We start from the raw sequence: 23,661 nt of genomic DNA on the forward strand, positions 1-23,661 counted from the left end.
CTGCGTCCGACTATATCTAAGCAAACTACCAGCCGGTTGCCTTGTAAGTAGCCAAAACGTTTTATTTTTTTTCTTCAAGTGCTACCAGCTAGCAGCTTCCCGTTCCCACGACAGTAGTCTACGTAACCGGAACAGACCGAGATTTTTTCCTGCCAAGAACTATCAACTCGACCGAATTCTGTCGCTACTACAACAACAACACCAACAGCAGCTGAGGAGTTTTTATGTGGCTCTATACTTTGGCGATAATCGCGGTTGTTTCTCGAGTGAAAAATTACAGTATGTTGGGAGTAATAACTTAAATTATAGGGTTTAAATTCAGTCTGCACACTTTCATCCGGTTCGTTAATATAGCCGGAATAGTTATTTCTCTTTAAATTAGTTAGTTCCCGTTACGCCATTTGCTCTTTAAGGGGCTATACCAGTGTGACACTTAAAAAAAAAAATGTGTTTATTTAAATATAAATATCCTGTGAAATCGGGAAGGTCGTATCTTGAATGGTTTTTGGATGGCAGCGTTCTAAAAAGCGACCGCTCGGAGGTGCAAACATATATAAGTGAAACTTTAAACGCGTTTTTCTAGAAACGATATTTTTCAAAATTGCTGGCATCATAACTTAACGAGAAATTGACCGATCGACTTCAAATTAAAACAGATTATTTTTGAATACTTTTATTAAACAATGACCTACGATATTTTTGATTGGTTGAAAATTGTCAATTTGGCATTAAAAAAACGACCATTTTTTTTACCTAAAAAAACGATTTTTTTTTCAAAATTACGCAATTTTGTTAATTATTGATATATTTCAAAGATCGTAGGTCATTGTATAGGAAATATATTTAAGTTTAATAAACATTTTGATTTTTTTTGTTTCAGCTACTCATTCGGCCGGAATCATGCCAGCAGTTGGAACAGTTCTTTTTGGCTCCTCCGAAAACAGCCCATAACTCCGTTATTTTTCAACATTTTTGTAAAAAAAAGTCTTAAAATATAGTTGAAAATACACCTTTTCACGTTCAAAGAAACTCGAAGTATTCAACCGCGTACTTTCTCTTATAAAAATTCACGAAAATCGCCTAATTTTTTATGCGTCACACTGGTATAGCCCCTTAAAGTTGTTTCAAATAAGGCCGATTCGAATTAATATCTGACCCTAGATTAGCATTATTACAAGATTTTAGGAAATAAATTTTACATAGCTCAGTTGGAAATTGCTCGGTACTACTTACGTTTTTTATTTACTTCTTCAGAAAAAATAAACGTATGATACTTTTATTAAACAAATTTAATTTTTAACAGATATTTGGCAAAAGGAGCATCATTCATTTAATTAGGATTTGCCTTTCTGGTAGGCTGCACTACTATCGGAGCGATCGTTAAAGAATTATGCCAGGTTGTGCACCCTGAGCACATTCCTCATCCAACTGAAAATTTATTTAAATCGGTTACTGACTATTGGAAATTATGGGACTTCTCCATTTGAATCGGAGTTATTGATGAAAAACACAGTAGGATCAAATGTCCAGCAACTTTGGTTCCATGTATTGCAATTAAAAAATGTTTTCAATAATATGTATTACAAGCCATAGTTGACGACAACAGCAAATACAAGTGGGCGGATAATGAAAGCAAAGTGATTGCGGTACAGCTCTTCTCAAATATATTAGCTTTTGAAACAAAACGATGATACAAAGCTGGATCAATATAAACTTGCCGTTCATTTTTCTTGGTGCTGAAGCATACCCGGTGTCAAAATGCTTATTTAAATGTGCAACTTTCAAGAGCAAGGAAATGCATTGAACGTGCATTTGGAATAATAAATGGTAAATTTAATACACTATGGAAACCGTTTGACAGAAACAGGACTTTCGGAAATAGATGTTAAAAGTATTGGTGTTCATTACAAAATTAATATAAGGCTAATAATATATAAATTTGTATGCCAAAATAAACTAGAATAAATTGATTTAATTTTTACTCTGAAAATTCATTTCACTTGCTACAGATTTCCATATATCTGTAACCAATACGCTATTGTGATAACTATTATTAATTTTATCACATAGAACAGGGCGGGAAAAAATTACCCTTAAGGTTATACCTATTAATATCCATATTTGTGCTCAAATATTTTTTTAAATATAATATACGTCGTTTCAACAAGAGTTGGCGCCGAACAACACTTTTGAAGCCTACTCGCATTCATTAGCTTTTAATTGGGCTCGGCTTTCAGCGTCCACTCTGCACGTAGCCTTTAGCAAATATAAAAATAAGTTATAGTTTGTAATATTATTTGTTATTGATCTGGGCAATTGTGTCTCAGCCAATTTCCAAAATTAAACTAAAAACTAAAGTTACTGGTGAATTTGAAGTTAACTAATTACTCACTCACAATGCTGTGTTTGTCGGCAACGTATAGATATCCAGTTTATTGCTTATTTCGCAATGGCTGTTGCTGCCGTATTACGTCCAACAACCTTGAGATGGTTAATTTGGATGGGTATATCTCATATTGAGTTCAAGAACCTGGAAACATTGCAAAATAATTACAAAAAAACGGAAATTTGTATTATATACATGCTAGAAAACTCGTCAACACTTTACTGAGGCTGATACATAGATGGAAAAGTGCAAAAGAACAGCTGGTACGACGAGGAGTGCCGTCACGCAGCGGAAAGAAAACAGGCTGCCTACCTCGCAACGTTACGATCGACCACTACACGTGCGGGATGGGATAGATAACGAGAGTTGAAGAGTGAAGCGAGACGCATTTGTAGACAGAAAAAGAAAGAGGCCGAAATGCGTGAGTACGAAGAGCTTGATAAGCTGGCCGACAGGGGTAATGCTCGAAAATTCTATGAAAAAATGCGGCGGCTTACAGAAGGTTTCACGACCGGAGCATACTCTTGTAGAACCCCCAAAGGTGATCTAGTCACTGATGCCCAGATTATACTTCAATTATGGAGGGAACACTTCTCCAGCCTGCTGAATGGCAGTGAACGCACAACACCAGGAGAAGGAGAACCCGATTCCTCAATCGATGACGATGGAGTAGACGTTACATTGCCCAACCATGAAGAAGTTCGAATAGCAATTACCCGCCTGAAGAACAACAAAGCGGCGGGGACCGATGTATTGCCGGCCGAGCTATTCAAACACGGCGGCGAAGTACTGATAAGGAGCATGCATCAGCTTCTTTGTAAAATATGGTCGGACCAAAGCATGCCCAACGATAGGAATATAAGTGTGCTATGCCCAATCCATAAAACGGGAGACCCCACAATCTGCGCACAACTACCGTGGGATAAGCCTCCTCAACATCGCATATAAGGTTCTATCGAGCGTATTGTGTGAACGATTAATGCCTGATTTGACCTTATAAGTGTGGCGTTAGACCTGGCAAATCAACAACCGACCAGATATTCACCATGCGCCAAATCTTGGAAAAGACCCGTGAAAGGAGAATCGACACACACCACCTCTTCGTCGATTTCAAAGCTGCTTTCGACAGCACGAAAAGGAGCTGCCTTTATGCCGCGATGTCTGAATTTGGTATCCCCGCAAAACTAATACGATTATGTAAACTGACGTTGAGTAACACCAAAAGCTCCGTCAGGATCGGAAAGGACCTCTCCGAGCCGTTCGATACCAAACGAGGTTTCAGACAAGGCGACTCCCTATCGTGCGACTTCTTCTACCTGCTTCTGGAGAAAATAGTTCGAGCCGCAGAACTAAATAGAGAAGGTACCATCTTCTATAACAGTGTACAGCTTCTGGCGTATGCCGATGATATTGATATCATCGGCCTCAACACCCGCGCCGTTAGTTCTGCTTTCTCCAGACTGGACACGGAAGCAAAAGAAATGGGTCTGGCAGTGAACGAGGGCAAAACGAAATATCTCCTGTCATCAAACAAACAGTCGTCGCGCTCGCGACTTGGTACTCACGTCACTGTTGACAGTCATAACTTTGAAGTTGTAGATAATTTCGTCTATTTAGGAACCAGCATTAACACCACCAACAATTTCAGCATGGAAATCCAACGCAGGATTGCTTTTGCCAACAGGTGTTACTTCGGACTGAATAGGCAATTGAGAAGCAAGGTCCTCTCTCGACAAACAAAAACCAAACTCTCTAAGTCACTCATAATCCCGTCCTGCTATATGGTCCAGAGTCTTGGACGATGTCAACAACTGATGAGTCGACGTTGCGAGTTTTCGAGAGAAAAGTTGTGCGAAAGATTTATGGTTCTTTGCGCGTTAGCCACGGCGAATACCGCATTCGATGGAACGATAAGCTGTACGAGATATACGACGACATCGACATAGTTCAGCGAATTAAAAGACAGCGGCTACGCTGGCTAGGTCATGTTGTCCGGATGGACGAAAACACTCCAGCACTGAAAGTATTCCATGCAGTACCCGCCGGGGGAAGCAGAGGAAGAGGAAGACCTCCCCTCCGTTGGAAGGACCAAGTGGAGAAGGACCTGGCTTCGCTTGGAATATCCAATTGGCGCCACGTAGCGAAAAGAAGAAACGACTGGCGCGCTGTTGTTAACTCGGCTATTATCGCGTAAGCGGTATCTACGCCAATTAAGAAGAAGAAGAAGATACGTAGATGGTACTACTAATACCTTTAACACTTTGAGCCCCGCGTGCCCACCCGTGGTCATTTTTTTTCTGTACCGGTGGACCGCATGCTGACGAAGGGTTGTGCTTTAGTTGACAAGCTGGTTTGTTTGTTTTTGTTTTATTGATTGTTTACTTAGTTTTATTGATTTTTTGCGATTGAGGTGACTTTGTGATATTTATTCTTGATAAACCAAATGCATTTTTATTGTTTTTTTATTTTTTTTTTTTTGTGACCACCGGTGGTCACATTGTCCCATAATGAAAATCCACCAATGTCCGCGGGTGGTCACATTGTCCCAATTGGTCAAAACATAAATGTCCACCGGTGGTACACGCGGGGCTGAAAGTGTTAAAAGGTAGGTATACAAATTTGAGTTAATGAAATATAGCATTTTGGGTGATCTTGTGTTAATTTACAAAACACTTCGTGTGGTAATAAAGCGTTGGTTTTTGGAGGAAAAATACTGTTGAAAATAATAGGCGGATTCTCTTGCTCTTGCAAGATTGCACGATGACACAAAATGCAAAAATCCTATACCGAAATATCCAAGCGAGCACCCATAGCAGAATATAGTGACATATGAAAGGCTTATTTGGTCAATTTATTGAGAATGACTATTGTGCATGACTATTGTAAAATAGCGCACCATCTGCATTCATTCTTAACAAAAAACTGTAACAAATCTTTATAATTTAAGTAGAAATTATAAAATCTATTTAAAACTTACCTTCCTCAACAATTTAACGGCGATATATGTGTTTATGTAAAATGACAGCTAAAACAGGGTTGCAATTATATTTTTGCGTGCCATTGTACGAAAATAAACATGTGTGTGTTTGTTGTTGTGTCGTTGCACCAAGAGGAAAATTCTGCAATTCGTGCACCGTGAAAGGGTTTTGCAAGAGCAAGATAATCCCCCTAATGTTGAATGTGGGCTCTGCATCAAGGAAATCATTCGTTGAAAAGAGATTTGCTAAGTTGGAAACAGGCGAAATGAGCGCCTAGGACATTGAAGGCAGTGGACGCCCTAAAGAGACGAAAGTTCTATGCAAAGTGGGTACCGCATAAGTTCATAATCCAATAGAAACAACGAATAGCTGATTCTGAGGAATGTTTGAGTGCTCTTAAATAGAAATAAAACCAAATTTTTGCGTAGGTGTGTGACAATAGAAACAAGGCTCCATCATTTCACAGTGGAGTCCAATCGAAAGTCAGCTTAGTGGACTACATATTATGAACCAGGCCTCATGCGTGGAAAGAGGAAAAAATCGGCTGGCAAGGTCATGGCATCAGTCTTTTGGCATGCGCGTGATGTAATATTAATTTACTGATTACTGGCCAGTTATGATTCATTGCACTGCGTATTTGGTTGCAGCTCTATTCGTATCATTCCCAAAATTTAACAATTGTATTACTTTTTAGGAAGGATCAGTTTGAAATTGCACGCATTTACTTCATCGTTTCCGTTTAAATATCGCACTGCTCAGTGCAATTCTTCGAAAATATTTCTGTATAACTCAAATTATAATAGACCGTTTTATCAACACCGCAGTTTTTCTATGTTTGATGTCGCGTTTGGTTTGTTATGAATGCATTTGCTTCCTTCGCCCATAATTTGGCAAAGCAGCCGCAATGCCTTGACGACGAAAATGTCATTGCCATTTCTTTTTTTTGTGACATTAAAAACTTCTGACGGGTTTGTCCAAAAAAACTGCTTTTTTCAAGAGCAACAATCAGTATAACCCATATACTAAGTATGCATGCATACGACAATTAGTGTTCTCCCGCATTAGCTCTGTGTTCTTATTTTTTACTTATTTATTTCTTTTTTTAAAGTAATGTAATTTTTTTATTTATGATTTGTATTGACTTTAAACATAAAGAGATAAAAAGTATGGCGATGTTCGAGTCTCAATCACTGCGGCAATATTGCAAAGCATCACATTCGACGCCAAAATGTAGCAACTTTTGCAAATGTTAAACGTTCGAGCAACTCAAATTTTGACATTTCTTGCGCGCAGAAATGACAAAATCCGCATCAACAAAATTTATGATGGAAAAATGAGGCAAGCGAAATCGCTCTTTATTTTTGTTTATAACTAATAATTATCATTAATTGTGTTTCACGAGACATCCGAAAATTTGATAAATATATATATGGAGGATAAAATCGAATTGTTTTAAAGAAGTTTTGCGATTTTACTATTGCCCTCTTCTTTAAAATTTCAGTCATAAGCCACTTTTTTACACAAAAAACTTTGTTTCCTTGCTTTTTTGTATTCTTTACTTCACTTTCTTCTTAAACTTCACTTCTTCAATGCACCTGCACGCCGCGCAAAATATTTGTTTAAGTATCAGCTGAGTATCTTCAAAAAACATCAGTTTTGCAATACTGCCGCAGTTATTTGCTTGCTCGAACATCCCCTATCCTATGTCCCTCCCCTGATTCTTAGCTACCTCCCCACCAATTTTCAGCCAAATCAGTTCAGCCGTACTGAAGTTATAAGTAGTGTAACTATGGCCTTGACAGACGAGCAAAATTAATGTACATTAAGAAATGCGCATTAAATTTTTATGGTGACTAACGGCAGAATTGAGCATTTAGACAGTTGATTGTGAAAATTGTTTACTTATTAAAAAAAGTGAAATAAAAATGGATAAGAGGAAATTATTAATGGTATTTTTTGGAAAATCAATAAAAATTTAACGAAAAAATTTGCTTATTATTAAATACATTAAAAGATAATTAAAGCAATACTTTGTTGTAGCGCGAAAAAGTGCGCGAAAAAGGTAAGAATATTGGAAAAATGGATAGCAAACTGTGCGTTGTTTACTTTCTGCCATCTAAAAATATTAAAACTTGATTTTGTTAGTATACTTGCACATAATTTAATTAGCAATATAAAAGCTGCTTACCTCTGATGCTGTAAACACAAAGGAGACGGCAGACTTCAAGCGACATCTGTCAAACAATAGCAAAAATCGGCCACTTTTGGGCAGTGTTGCCTACACAAATTCGGTAAATTCAGCTAAATGCACGAAACTTTTGTGCATTTATAATTTGCATTAACATGAAACAAATGCGAAAGATAATGCAAATTGAGCTCGCTATTGGAAATTAAGGCTGTCGTCTGTCAAGGCTATAACACGACTTTCGTTTATATATATAGATGAACATGTTTTATATTCATTATGTTCTTTGTACATTGCATTGTACTTGCACATAATGTAATTAGCAAAATAAAACTGCTTACCGCTAATGCTGTAAGCGCAAGTGTTGCCTACTCATATTTGGTAAATTCAGCTAAATTCAACTGAATTCTTGTGCATTACAAATTTGCATTAACATGGGTCAAATGTGCAAGTAAATGTAAACTAAGCCCGCTAATTCAAATTAGCGCCTGTCGTCTGTCAAGGCTATAACTTGCGCATTTGACCCATGTTAATGCAAATTAAGCCCGTTAATGCGAATTACCGCTGTCGTCCGTCGGGGCTATTATACAGGAGGATTAATGAGACTTTTTGAATTTAGAAATTGTGGTTTATTTAATAATGTTTGGGAATATACTACACCGGTGGCACACTAATTAGCACAGCCTTACATATTCCAATAGTATTGCTTGAAAATTGAAGATAACGGTAATTTAGGAATCTCTTTTTTTTGCATATTAAAACGTTGTTATTTTACCGTTATAAATAACGAATCAGTGAATATTTGTGGGTGTGTTTCAAAGGAGTATGCCTTTATTTCATTAAAGCTTTTAATTCAAGCTGACATTTTAAATAGCGCACCTTGACATCAGAAAAGTTTTTAGGAAATCGTTTGCGTTTAAGATTGTGATTTTTTTGCGGGACGTTGCCAGAGCTTCTGTAAAGAGAAAAGGTGCCTAATATGAAACATGTTCCAGGACGGGAAAAATTCACTCATTGCTCGGCTGGCGCTTAAAAATCCTTGTGTAACATACAAATACGAGCTACAATGCACGAGGAATATGGCAAAAACATTGCCAGTAGGACTGTTAGACAGCGACTTTTGGAAAACAAGCTTCGGGGATGCCATAGTTTGAAAAAACCAAAGTTTACGCACAATAATAAAAAGGCGCTATTGGAATTTGTCAGGTTGCATATGGGTTCTTCTTTTTCTTTTTGGAATTCTGTCGTTTGGAGCAACAAATCTAAATTCAACTTACACGGACCTGATGGAAGAACTTATGTGCGACACCCACCAAATAACTAACCCAAAGTATATAGTGAAGAAGTTAAGTTCGGCGGACGAAGTGTTATTGTGTGCTTTACGAAGTATGGTGTTGGTCCCATAGTGTAGATAACGGACAAGCTAGGTTCTGTAGCATACCAGAACTTGCTTGAAAATCATCTCGTACCGTTTTTGGAACTTACCGTTGTTTGTATACACCTCCGCAGTTTTCCAACAGGACAATGCGCCCTGTAATAACTCAAGGTCTGTGATTCAGTGGCTTCAAAATCAAGCAATTTCATTGCTGAATTGGCCTGCTTTATGCTTCTATTATATGTTTTTTATAATTACTGATTTGTTTTCCGTGAACATTGTTTAATAAACGTTGCTGTATACCTATACTTCAATTCTTTCCTATATTTTTATTTTTTCTTTAGTTTTCTGTTAATTTTAGTGCACATAGAAGGATGTGCTAATTAGTATGCCACCCCTGTATGTCTATAATGTCATAATATACCATACATATTTAAAATTTTTATAAATTTTTTTACAGCTAAGAAACTTCCGAAGGATGTTAATCCCTGTGGTGTATTTGCCAACAATGAACTGGATTTGGAGGAAGTTGATGTGTATGGTTTCGACTATGACTACACGCTCGCGTGCTATAAACCTTGCTTACACGATTTGCTATACAATTTGGGCCGCGATAGATTAATTAAAAAATTTAAGGTACGTATTATTACTAACCTACTTCTTCGCATTTTTATGGGTATGTAAATATAATAGTACTATTTTAGTATCCCGAAAATATTTCAAATTTGGAGTACATTCCACGGTTTGCAGTACGTGGCCTTCATTATGATATAGAAAAAGGTTTGCTTTTAAAACTAGACTCGTTTCTTCAAATACAGTTGGAGTCTGTTTATCGTGGACTCACAAAAATCCCTGATTCAGAAGTACTAAAGCTTTATAAAAATCGAATTTTGCCCATCGCATATGTTGAGGGCCAATCAAAAAACCACCAGGTATTTAAGCCTAGAATTAAGTATATCTAAACATATAAATCAACATTTTGTTTTATATGATTTTAAGCCAAATGCCAAAGCGAAAATGGTTCAGCTAGCTGACTTGTTCTCTGTTCCCGAAATGTGTCTTTTATGCAATGTAGCCGAGTATTTTGAAAGAAATCATATCGATTACAATCCCGAAATTCTATTTCATGACATAAAATCATCAGTGCAATCTTGTCATCCGATTATGCACGAAATCGTTATGAAAAATGTAGGAGATTATATTGAGAAAAATTCTCGGTTACCTGAATATTTTAAAAAGTTGGCAAATGCGGGCAAAAAACTATTTCTTGTAACAAATAGTCCATTTTCTTTTGTGTAAGAATTGCATTGTATATCCAAATGCATTATTAAATTTGTTTTTGTGAACAGGAATAGTGGGATGGCTTTATTGGCCGGTGACAAGTGGCGCGATCATTTTGACGTTATAATAGTTCAGGCACGAAAACCTAAATTTTTCACAGATGATTCACGTCCCATCCGGTTATATGATGAAACAACCAATTCACATGTTTGGGATCGGGTTTCAAAATTGGAAAAGGGAAAAATATATTATGAGGTAATATGGCAGTTATTAAAAAATAAATTCATAACAGTTTCCTTTTCAGGGAACCGTAAAACAACTGCAAGATTTAACAGGGTGGCGTGGTCATAATGTACTATATTTTGGTGATCATCCCTATAGTGATTTAGCTGATGTAACATTAGAGCATGGTTGGAGAACTGGTGCCATTATAAATGAACTCACGGTATAAAATATATATTTTTCTGTATCATGGTTATTGCTGAGATTTGTCCATACTCCTTTTAAATAGCACGAGATTGAAACTCTTAACAATGTTAATTTTAAAAGAAATGCAAATTGGCTACAAATGCTAACACAACTCATAGAAGAAATTCAGGATTATGAATGTGAACCTGCACAAATTTGTTTAGAAAAATGGCAATCGGAACGGGATATGCTTAGGTACGAATTTGTGAATAACTATGACAGTATTTTACCAAGATACTTGGCAAATATAGAATTAATATTATAGGAACGAAACCAAAATGGTTTTCAACAAGCAGTTTGGCAGTGTTTTTCGGACATATCACAATCCAACGTATTTTTCACGACGTCTTTTTCGCTTTGCTGATATTTACACAAGTGATATAACAAACTTAGCGAATTATTCTGTTTCTCATACTTTTTATCCTCGGCGAGGTGTCATGCCACATGAATACATTTCGTATTTTATGTAAATGTTGTTCGTTTATAAACGAGGTTTAAGTACTGTTAATTAAAATATTTACCTATATATATATTTTTTCCATTGGTAGTGTTTTTTTCGTGGCGAGTCCCAAATCCTAAACCCAACTCACAACCCTGTGGAGGGGATGTTTCGCCTTCTCACTTCAGCTTGCCTTCAAACGGAACTTGTGAGCTGCTTGAGCCATATGTAACAAATACAGCAGTCCCTTAGTTGGGAAGGTGCCGCTGCCCAGCTCGTTAGAGTGAAGGCTGACATCACCGACGTCCAAGAAATGCGATGGACGGGACAAGGACTGAGGCGAGTAGGTCCTTGTGGTATTTACTACAGTGGCCATATAAAGGATAAAAGAGGGCAAATTTGGTGTGGGATTCGTAGTGGGAGAGAGACGCCGCCAAGTACTGGTATTCACCCCGATGAATGAACATCTAGCAACAATCCGCATCCAAGCGAAGTTCTTCAACCTATCGCTGATTTGTTCTCATGCCCCGACGAAAGAGCAGGTCAATGTGATCAAGGATGCACCAATGAGAGCTACCGCCGCCCTGATGTCAAAATCGTGCTTGTCGACTTTAACGCCAGAGTGAGCAAAGAAGGCATCTTTGGCACAACAGTTGGTAAATTAAGCCTTAATGGAGAAACATCCCCAAATGGGTTAAGGCTGATCGACTTCGCTGGGTCCCGAAATATGGTCATTTGAAGTACTAGATTCCAGCATAAGAAAACTCATCAAGCTACCTAGCTGTCTCCGGATCGAAAAGTCACCAAGCAGATCGATCATGTTGTGATAGACAGTAGACACGTCTCCAGTGTTTTCGACGTGCGTGCGCTCCGAGGTCTTAACATCAACATTGTTGGAGCCAAGAAACGCGCCCTCCCTTGCGCAGCAAAAAACGCATGGCAAATAACACAAAAAAAATTCGACGTCGAAAAGCTGCAATTACAACAGACAACCGAACAAATACTCGACTTGGACTCCTGCTCTCTGAGAACACTCGTCAACAACTTGGTATAAGGAAACTGTGAGACGGCGTTTCAAGCTCCTTACGTACAGCTGCAAACGAAACCATTGGTTTTCGGAAAATGCAAAAGAACAACTTATACTATGAGGAGCGATGTCGCAGCGGAGAGAAAACCTACTGCCTACCTCGCAACGTTATGATCGTCCACTACACGTGCGGGATGGGATAGATACCGAGAGTTGAAGAGGGAAGCGAGACGCATTTGTAGACAGAAGAAGAAAGAGGCCGAAATGCGTGAGTACGAAGAGCTTGATAAGCTGGCCGACAGGGGTAATGCTCGAAAATTCTATGAAAAAATGCGGCGGCTTACAGAAGGTTTCACGACCGGAGCATACTCTTGTAGAACCCCCAAAGGTGATCTAGTCACTGATGCCCAGAGCATACTTAAATTATGGAGGGAACACTTCTCCAGCCTGCTGAATGGCAGTGAACGCACAACACCAGAAGAAGGAGAACCCGATTCCCCAATCGATGGCGATGGAGCAGACGTTCCATAACCCGACCATGAAGAAGTTCGAATAGCAATTGCCCGCCTGAAGAACAACAAAGCGGCAGGAGCCAACGGATTGCCAGGCGAGCTATTCAAATAGGCGGCGAAGAACTGATAAGGAGTGCATGCATCAGCTTCTTTGTAAATATAAAAAATGTAAATGGTCGGACGAAAGCATGCCCAACGATTGGAATTTAAGTGTGCTATGCCCAATCCATAAAAAAGGAGACCCCACAATCTGCGCACAACTACCGTGGGATAGCCTCCTCAACATCGCATATAAGGTTCTATCGAGCGTATTGTGTGAAAGATTAAAGCCCACCGTCAAAAAACTGATTGGACCTTATCAGTGTAACCCCAGACCTGGAAAATCAACAACCGACCAGATATTCACCATGCGCCAAATCTTGGAAAAGACCCGTGAAAGGAGAATCGACACACACCACCTCTTCGTAGATTTTAAAGCTGCTTTCGACAGCACGAAAAGGAGCTGCCTTTATGCCGCGATGTCTGAATTTGGTATCCCCGCAAAACTGATACGGCTGTGTAAACTGACGTTGAGCAACACCAAAAGCTCCGTCAGAATCGGAAAGGACCTCTCCGAGCCGTTCGATACCAAACGAGGTTTCAGACAAGGCGACTCCCTATCGTGCGACTTCTTCTACCTGCTTCTGGAGAAAATAGTTCGAGCCGCAGAACTAAATAGAGAAGGTACCATCTTCTATAACAGTGTACAGCTTCTGGCGTATGCCGATGATATTGATATCATCGGCCTCAACACCCGCGCCGTTAGTTCTGCTTTCTCCAGACTGGACACGGAAGCAAAAGAAATGGGTCTGGCAGTGAACGAGGGCAAAACGAAATATCTCCTGTCATCAAACAAACAGTCGTCGCGCTCGCGACTTGGTACTCACGTCACTGTTGACAGTCATAACTTTGAAGTTGTAGATAATTTCGTCTATTTAGGAACCAGCATTAACACCACCAACAATTTCAGCCTGGAAATCCAACGCAGGATTGCTTTTGCCAACAGGTGTTACTTCGGACTGAATAGGCAATTGAGAAGCAAGGTCCTCTCTCGACAAACAAAAACCAAACTCTCTAAGTCACTCATAATCCCGTCCTGCTATATGGTCCAGAGTCTTGGACGATGTCAACAACGGATGAGTCGACGTTGCGAGTTTTCGAGAGAAAAGTTGTGCGAAAGATTTATGGTCCTTTGCGCGTTAGCCACGGCGAATATCGCATTCGATGGAACGATGAGCTGTACGAGATATACGACGACATCGACATAGTTCAGCGAATTAAAAGACAGCGGCTACGCTGGCTAGGTCATGTTGTCCGGATGGACGAAAACACTCCAGCTCTGAAAGTATTCCACGCAGTACACGCCGGGGGAAGCAGAGGAAGAGGAAGACCTCCACTCCGTTGGAAGGACCAAGTGGAGAAGGACCTGGCTTCGCTTGGAATATCCGATTGGCGCCACGTAGCGAAAAGAAGAAACGACTGGCGCGCTGTTGTTAACTCGGCTATAATCGCGTAAGCGGTGTGTACGCCAATTAAGAAGAAGAGGAATGCAGCTCTGAAGAAATCTAGTACTAATTTTTAATAAATTTGTTCAATAAAATGCGGATATGGCAACGCTGGTTTTGCGAAGAAACATGAAATCAACATTTGTTTCTTGAAGGAAATTTAAAGTAATCGTTAAATTCATCCTAAATTAGTTAAAATCATTATTATGAAGTAAAGTTCATTCTGAAATTTTATATAAAACCTACCAATCTTCATCCACATTCCTTAAATCGCAATGAAAATATTTATATACTTATGAAAATGTGTGTCGCCGTTGTGGGGAATGAAAATGGATTGAGGAAAGAGCTGGAATGTGTTGATCTGAGAGCAAAGTAGACATTCCTATTTTAGAAGGGCCTATGTAACGCTTACCAATATTATTTAGAGGTGAAACTGATGAGTCTCGGCAGTTCCTTTGCCGTTTAAAAAATACAACGCATGTTATCATAAAATGTGATTCGGGTCAGGTCAATTACATCACAAAATTCCTGCTGCCACCACTTAATAAACAGCCACAAATTTTACGGACGGAATCAAATCATTTAAGACGTTGAACAAACAACTGTCTTAAAATTAAACAAATCCTGAATTTGAGTCCGAGAATATGCCCGATGATAGTTGCAAAGGCAGAATCCGCATCGCTACAACGTCAAGGTGGCGACTGTGGTTGCAGGCGCTGACCCCACAGCACCGAGAGATATCGTGTTGCGGAAATTTAATGACTCTCTCGCCAGGATTGCAGGCACCCACCGATATTATGATGTCCTACAGTACCCTTTGATTTACGGGAAGTTATAAAAGAGATATCACCAGAAACAGACAAAGTAATTTCCTAAAAAGAATAGGAAAAACAAATCAATATAAAGAGACCGTTAAACTGATACTGGGCTGCGCATTGGCACTGACCAAAACTTCTTTTCACCTCTACAAACTCTACACGATACAGATAATGCTGAAAAAAAAATGATGATGAATGTGAACAAATCGTAAATAACAAAACATACGTCCCACCTAATACGGCACATAAGTGCACAGTGGAACAACTACATAATATTTGCAAAGAAATAAATTGGACCAAATATTCTGCAAAAAAAATATCGATTGAAATAAAGCTCTATTGTGTGGTAAAATCAGACTTTGAAGCGGGCTGTCATTACATGCAAGGTAAATTTGGATACTTCTCTTATGCCAACAAGAAAGGAAAACTATTCTGGTACTCGAAGTTATGGACACTACAGTCTTTAAAAACTAACCCATTGCTTGGATGTAAAGCTTGTTCAGAGAATTAGGCCTTATAACTCCATATTACTTTTAAGTATATGTGGTATATTTTACCATCAAGTCTACATCTCTGAATATTCTCAGAGAAAATCATTCTATTTTAAATTACGTGAAAATAAAATGGGAATACCAAAAGCGGCATAGTAATCAACTAACGCAATGCTATACCTGTCAGATGTTTGGCCACGGATCCGGTCGCAGTGTAGTAAAGTCGTATTGTTCAGCAGAATCGTCCTAGACTTAAGACAGACACTATTATTAATGCTCCTCGTATAAATGACACGAACTTTTTTCCAAACTCACTTAGCCAAACAATCCTAACGGCAAACCCTACTTGGGTAACTTCGCAACAACTAAATTCACCAAACAGCTATAACGAAGTTTTCAGTATTGAAGAGTTTAAGTCATTCACTTTTGAGTTAAATAAAAATCTAGAAATTGTAAATCAAAGTCTGATCAGTTTGAAGTTATAACCTCACTAGCTTCCAAGTTTCTTAAATAATGTTGAACCACTTATTAATTGTCACCTGGAATGCCAGAGGTATTCAAAGTAAAAAAGATGAGATTTTTCATTTCATAATTAGTAGAAACATTAATATTTGTCTACTAACTGGAACGTGGCTAAATGACAAAATTTGTATAAAAAACAAGTAGTATTAAATATACGGAAATGATAGAACTAACAATAAAGGGAAGCCATAATTATTAAAAAATCTATCCACCATTCCCTGTTACCTCTCCCAAACACCAAAGCTATAGAATGCATTGGCATTAATGTATAGTACTTTGCCTCACAGGGAATTCTGTTTCAGTCTACTACTGCCATTTTTCTGGAGGCCGATCGAGGCCTTTAAAAATCATTCAAAGCTGCTCACTCGAGTTACAGGAAAGTATCTATTAGCTCTTGGGGCTGCCACCGTGCAAATAATTGGGGTTTCAGTGCGTTATATTCGATAGAACACTCCTACGTGCCTGCTAATAGTTGCAGCAGAGCTTCTAATCTGGATCTGTTTCTAACAAACCAACACTAAGACAATAAACGATTGAGGATCCGATCACCTACCTGTGCAAACTCCTTTTCAAACAATTTTTAGCTCAATGAAAATATTTAGATACGTATTTAATAACGGGAGGATGGAGTCATGTGTAGAAGTTCACGCAAGTGAGGAAAGTTCTCTGATCGCCATTCACTTGGGAATGGCCAGAAACGATTCTTTTACACATGGCTCAAGCAGCTCACTACTTCCGGTCTTTGACCAAGTATCCTCTGGGTAGCCTAAGAACATCCGTACGAAGGCGAGCTAAAGTGAGAAGGCGAAACATTCCCTACAAGGGTTGTGCGCTGGGTTTGGGACCCGCCACGTAAAAAAACACCCCCAGTGAAGAGCTATAACCAGCCTCGGATGAGAGACCCCCCTTTTGATGACGACCATGGCAAACGAAATAAGGACTACGAATTGAGGGCATGCACCTGGAATGTCCGGTCCCTTAATTGGGAAGTGCCGCTGCCCAGTTGGTTGATGTCCTCGTAAAAACAAAGGCTGACATCACCGCCGTCCAAGAAATGCGATGGACGGGACAAGGACAGAGACGAGTAGGTCCTTGTGGCATTTACTACAGTGGCCATATAAAGGACCGCAAGTTTGGGGTAGGATTCGTGGTGGGAGAGAGACTCCGTCGCCGAGTACTATCATTCACTGCGGTGAATGAACGTCTAGCCACAATCTGCATCAAAGCGAGGTTCTTCAACATATCGCTGATCTGCGCCCACGCCCCGACGGAAGAGAAGGACGATGTGACCAAAGATGCCTTTTATGAGTGCTTGGAGCGCACTTATGAAGGCTGCCCCCGCCACGATGTCAAAATCGTGCTTGGCGACTTTAACGCCAGGGTGGGCAAAGAAGGTGTCTTTGGCACTACGGTCGGTAAATTCGGCCTCCACGACAAAACATCCCCTAATGGGTTGAGGCTGATTGACTTCGCCGGGGCCCGAAATATGGTTATCTGTAGTACTAGGTTTCAGCATAAGAAGATTCATCAAGCTACCTGGCTGTCTCCGGATCGAAAAACTACCAACCAGATCGATCATGTTGTGATAGACGGAAGACACGTCTCCAGTGTTTTAGATGTGCGTGCGCTCCGAGGTCCTAACATCGACTCGGACCACTATCTTGTTGCAGCTAAGATTCGCACCCGCCTCTGTGCAGCAGAAAACGCGCGCCACCAAACACAAGGAAGGTTCGACGTCGAGAAGCTGCAATCACAACAGACAGCCGAACGATTTTCTACTCGGCTTGCACTCCTGCTCTCTGAGAGCACTCGTCAACAACTCGGTATAAGGGAACTGTGGGACGGAATTTCAAACTCCTTACGTACAGCTGCAACCGAAACCATTGGTTTTCGGAAAGTACAAAAGAACAGCTGGTACGACGAGGAGTGCCGTGTCGCAGCGGAGAGAAAACAGGCTGCCTACCTCGCAACGTTACGATCGACCATTACACGTGCGGGATGGGATAGATACCGAGAGTTGAAGAGGGAAGCGAGACGCATTTGTAGACAGAAGAAGAAAGAGGCCGAAATGCGTGAGTACGAAGAGCTTGATAAGCTGGCCGACAGGGGTAATGCTCGAAAATTCTACGAAAAAATGCGGCGGCTTACAGAAGGTTTCAAGACCGGAGCATACTCTTGTAGAACCCCCAAAGGTGATCTAGTCACTGATGCCCAGAGCATACTTAAATTATGGAGGGAACACTTCTCCAGCCTGCTGAATGGCAGTGAACGCACAACACCAGGAGAAGGAGAACCCGACTCCCCAATCGATGACGATGGAGCAGACGTTCCACTACCCGACAATGAAGAAGTTCGAATAGCAATTGCCCGCCTGAAGAACAACAAAGCGGCAGGGGCCGACGGATTGCCGGCCGAGCTATTCAAACACGGCGGCGAAGAACTGATAAGGTGCATGCATCAGCTTCTTTGTAAAATATGGTCGGACGAAAGCATGCCCAACGATTGGAATTTAAGTGTGCTATGCCCAATCCATAAAAAAAGAGACCCCACAATCTGCGCCAACTACCGTGGGATTAGCCTCCTCAACATCGCATATAAGGTTCTATCGAGCGTATTGTGTGAAAGATTAAAGCCCACCGTCAACAAACTGATTGGACCTTATCAGTGTGGCTTTAGACCTGGCAAATCAACAACCGACCAGATATTCACCATGCGCCAAATCTTGGAAAAACCCGTGAAAGGAGAATCGACACACACCACCTCTTCGTAGATTTTAAAGCTGCTTTCGACAGCACGAAAAGGAGCTGCCTTTATGCCGCGATGTCTGAATTTGGTATCCCCGCAAAACTGATACGGCTGTGTAAACTGACGTTGAGCAACACCAAAAGCTCCGTCAGAATCGGAAAGGACCTCTCCGAGCCGTTCGATACCAAGGCGACTCCCTATCGTGCGACTTCTTCTACCTGCTTCTGGAGAAAATAGTTCGAGCCGCAGAACTAAATAGAGAAGGTACCATCTTCTATAACAGTGTACAGCTTCTGGCGTATGCCGATGATATTGATATCATCGGCCTCAACACCCGCGCCGTTAGTTCTGCTTTCTCCAGACTGGACACGGAAGCAAAAGAAATGGGTCTGGCAGTGAACGAGGGCAAAACGAAATATCTCCTGTCATCAAACAAACAGTCGTCGCGCTCGCGACTTGGTACTCACGTCACTGTTGACAGTCATAACTTTGAAGTTGTAGATAATTTCGTCTCGTCTATTTAGGAACCAGCATTAACACCACCAACAATTTCAGCCTGGAAATCCAACGCAGGATTGCTTTTGCCAACAGGTGTTACTTCGGACTGAATAGGCAATTGAGAAGCAAGGTCCTCTCTCGACAAACAAAAACCAAACTCTCTAAGTCACTCATAATCCCGTCCTGCTATATGGTCCAGAGTCTTGGACGATGTCAACAACGTATGAGTCGACGTTACGAGTTTTCGAGAGAAAAGTTGTGCGAAAGATTTATGGTCCTTTGCGTATTGGCCACGGCGAATATCGCATTCGATGGAACGATGAGCTGTACGAGATATACGACGACATTGACATAGTTCAGCGAATTAAAAGACAGCGGCTACGCTGGCTAGGTCATGTTGTCCGGATGGACGAAAACACTCCAGCTCTGAAAGTATTCGACGCAGTACCCGTCGGGGGAAGCAGAGGAAGAGGAAGACCTCCACTCCGTTGGAAGGACCAAGTGGAGAAGGACCTGGCTTCGCTTGGAATATCCAATTGGCGCCACGTAGCGAAAAGAAGAAACGACCGGCGCGCTGTTGTTAACTCGGCTATAATCGCGTAAGCGGTGTGTACGCCAATTAAGAAGAAGAGGAATGCAGCTCTGAAGAAATCTAGTACTAATTTTTAATAAATTTGTTCAATAAAATGCGGATATGGCAACGCTGGTTTTGCGAAGAAACATGAAATCAACATTTGTTTCTTGAAGGAAATTTAAAGTAATCGTTAAATTCATCCTAAATTAGTTAAAATCATTATTATGAAGTAAAGTTCATTCTGAAATTTTATATAAAACATACCAATCTTCATCCACATTCCTTAAATCGCAATGAAAATATTTATATACTTATGAAAATGTGTGTCGCCGTTGTGGGGAATGAAAATGGATTGAGGAAAGAGCTGGAATGTGTTGATCTGAGAGCAAAGTAGACATTCCTATTTTAGAAGGGCCTATGTAACGCTTACCAATATTATTTAGAGGTGAAACTGATGAGTCTCGGCAGTTCCTTTGCCGTTTAAAAAATACAACGCATGTTATCATAAAATGTGATTCGGGTCAGGTCAATTACATCACAAAATCCCTGCTGCCACCACTTAATAAACAGCCACAAATTTTACGGACGGAATCAAATCATTTAAGACGTTGAACAAACAACTGTCTTAAAATTAAACAAATCCTGAATTTGAGTCCGAGAATATGCCCGATGATAGTTGCAAAGGCAGAATCCGCATCGCTACAACGTCAAGGTGGCGACTGTGGTTGCAGGCGCTGACCCCACAGCACCGAGAGATATCGTGTTGCGGAAATTTAATGACTCTCTCGTCAAGTTAATCCAGGACAATATCAAAATAATTTTAAGAAAATATGGATTCAACCTTAGAAAATGGTGTTCCAATAACATTCTCTTCTTCTTCTTAATTGGCGTAGACACCGCTTACGCGATTATAGCCGAGCTAACAACAGCGCGCCAGTCGTTTCTCCTTTTCGCTACGTGGCGCCAATTGGATATTCCAAGCGTAGCCAGGTCCTTCTCCACTTGGTCCTTCCAACGGAGTGGAGGTCTTCCTCTTCCTCTGCTTCCCCCGGCGGGTACAGCGTCGAATACTTTCAGAGCTGGAGTGTTTTCGTCCATCCGGACAACATGACCTAGCCAGCGTAGCCGCTGTCTTTTAATTCGCTGAACTATGTCAATGTCGTCGTATATCTCGTACAGCTCATCGTTCCATCGAATGCGATATTCGCCGTGGCCAACGCGCAAAGGACCATAAATCTTTCGCAGAACTTTTCTCTCGAAAACTCGCAATGTCGACTCATCAGTTGTTGACATCGTCCAAGCCTCTGCACCATATAGCAGGACGGGAATTATGAGCGACTTATAGAGTTTGGCTTTTGTTCGTCGAGAGAGGACTTTACTTTTCAATTGCCTACTCAGTCCGAAGTAGCACCTGTTGGCAAGAGCAATCCTGCGTTGGATTTCCAGGCTGACATTGTTGGTGGTGTTAATACTGGTTCCTAAATAGACGAAATTATCTACAACTTCAAAGTTATGACTGTCAACAGTGACGTGAGTGCCAAGTCGCGAGTGCGACGACTGTTTGTTTGATGACAGGAGATATTTCGTCTTGCCCTCGTTCACTGCCAGACCCATTTGTTTTGCTTCTTTGTCTAGTCTGGAGAAAGCAGAACTAACGGCGCGGGTGTTAAGGCCGATGATATCAATATCATCAGCATACGCCAGCAGCTGTACACTCTTATAAAAGATGGTACCTTCTCTACTAAGTTCTGCAGCTCGAACTATTTTCTCCAGAAGCAGGTTGAAAAAGTCACACGATAGGGAATCGCCTTGTCTGAAACCTCGTTTGGTATCGAACGGCTCGGAGAGGTCCTTCCCGATTCTGACGGAGCTCTTCGTGTTGCTCAGAGTCAGTTTACACAGCCGTATTAGTTTTGCGGGGATACCAAATTCAGACATCGCGGCATAGAGGCAGCTCCTTTTCGTGCTGTCGAAAGCAGCTTTGAAATCGACGAAGAGGTGGTGTGTGTCGATTCTCCTTTCACGGGTCTTTTCCAAGATTTGGCGCATGGTGAATATCTGGTCGGTTGTTGATTTTCCAGGTCTAAAGCCACACTGATAAGGTCCAATCAGTTTGTTGACGGTGGGCTTTAATCTTTCACTCAATACGCTCGATAGAACCTTATATGCGATGTTGAGGAGGCTAATCCCACGGTAGTTGGCGCAGATTGTGGGGTCTCCTTTTTTATGGATTGGGCATAGCACACTTAAATTCCAATCGTTGGGCATGCTTTCGTCCGACCATATTTTACAAAGAAGCTGATGCATGCACCTTATCAGTTCTTCGCCGCCGTGTTTGAATAGCTCGGCCGGCAATCCGTCGGCCCCTTCCGCTTTGTTGTTCTTCAGGCGGGCAATTGCTATTCGAACTTCTTCATGGTCGGGTAATGGAACGTCTGCTCCATCGTCATCGATTGGGGAATCGGGTTCGCTTTCTCCTGGCGTTGTGCATTCACTGCCATTCAGCAGGCTGGAGAAGTGTTCCCTCCATAATTTAAGTATGCTCTGGGCATCGGTCACTAGATCACCTTTGGGGGTTCTACAAGAGTATGCTCCGGTCTTGAAACCTTCTGTAAGCCGCCGCATTTTTTCGTAGAATTTTCGAGCATTACCCCTGTCGGCCAGCTTATCAAGCTCTTCATACTCACGCATTTCGGCCTCTTTCTTTTTCTGTCTGCAGATGCGTCTCGCTTCCCTCTTCAATTCTCGGTATCTATCCCATCCCGCACGTGTTGTGGTCGATCGTAACGTTGCGAGGTAGGCAGCCTGTTTTCTCTCCGCTGCGGCGCGGCACTCCTCGTCGTACCAGTTGTTCCTTTGCACTTTCCGAAAACCAAGGGTTTCGGATGCAGCTGTACGTAAGGAGTTTGAAATGCCGTCCCACAGTTCCCTTATACCGAGTTGTTGATGAGTGCTCTCAGAGAGCAGGAGTGCAAGCCGAGTAGAAAATCGTTCGGCAGTCTGTTGTGATTGCAGCTTTTCGACGTGGAACCTTCCTTGTGTTTGTTGGCGTGCGTTTTTTGCTGCACAGAGGCGGGTGCGAATCTTGGCTGCAACAAGATAGTGGTCCGAGTCGATGTTAGGACCTCGGAGCGCACGCACATCTAAAACACTGGAGACGTGTCTTCCGTCTATCACAACATGATCGATCTGGTTGGTAGTTTTCCAATAACATTGAACTTCTAAAAAACATTCCTCTTGAAGACAGAGAAAATCAACTTGACTTGAATAAGGAAAATAACAACGAAGTTAAAGCATTAGGTGTCACTTGGACTCCATTCGACGACCACTTTCATATAACTTGCAATTGGAAGTGCAACGACAAAATTACTAAAAGGACCATTCTTTCAGACGTTTCCAAATTATTCGACCCATTGGGCTTTGTAAATCCCGTCACAGTTACTTCTAAAATTTTATTACAGGAAATGTGGAAATCAAAAACTGATTGGGATGAAAAGCCGTCACAGGAAATAGTGGACACTTGGTTAAAAATCAAAGATGAGCTTCCATTGTTAAATCAAATACGAATATCCAGACGTATTTATGCAATGAACCGGTAAATATTGAGTTACATGGTTTTTGTGATGCTTCGATGAAAGCGTATGGGGCCGTAGTTTATGCAAAATCTGAAAACCAACCAGGTGAAACTTATGTAAATATACTTGCAGCCAAATCACGAGTCGCGCCTTTAGAAAGTTTGAGATTTAAATGTTCTATTTACTTTTATACAGATTCCACAATAGTATTGAATTGGTTACAGCTAGATCCTGGACGTTTAC

At 40.9% G+C, this 23,661-nt stretch overlaps 1 protein-coding gene across 1 annotated transcript; it reads left to right on the plus strand.

The window, feature by feature from the left end:
• The first annotated feature begins 1,712 nt into the window (after positions 1-1,712).
• On the plus strand, positions 1,713-19,996 carry LOC126765718 (5'-nucleotidase domain-containing protein 3). The gene is made up of 10 exons (XM_050483456.1): positions 1,713-1,827; positions 9,385-9,560; positions 9,629-9,856; positions 9,924-10,219; positions 10,274-10,460; positions 10,510-10,650; positions 10,717-10,868; positions 10,939-11,139; positions 11,222-12,488; positions 18,180-19,996. Exons 4-9 carry the CDS (start codon positions 9,942-9,944, stop codon positions 11,250-11,252), a joined length of 990 nt encoding a protein of 329 aa, XP_050339413.1. The 5' UTR covers positions 1,713-1,827; positions 9,385-9,560; positions 9,629-9,856; positions 9,924-9,941; the 3' UTR covers positions 11,253-12,488; positions 18,180-19,996.
• The last annotated feature ends 3,665 nt before the right edge of the window (positions 19,997-23,661 follow it).

Source organism: Bactrocera neohumeralis, unplaced genomic scaffold, assembly GCF_024586455.1.
Source record: "Bactrocera neohumeralis isolate Rockhampton unplaced genomic scaffold, APGP_CSIRO_Bneo_wtdbg2-racon-allhic-juicebox.fasta_v2 cluster11, whole genome shotgun sequence".
NCBI classification, from domain to species: Eukaryota; Metazoa; Arthropoda; class Insecta; order Diptera; family Tephritidae; genus Bactrocera; species Bactrocera neohumeralis.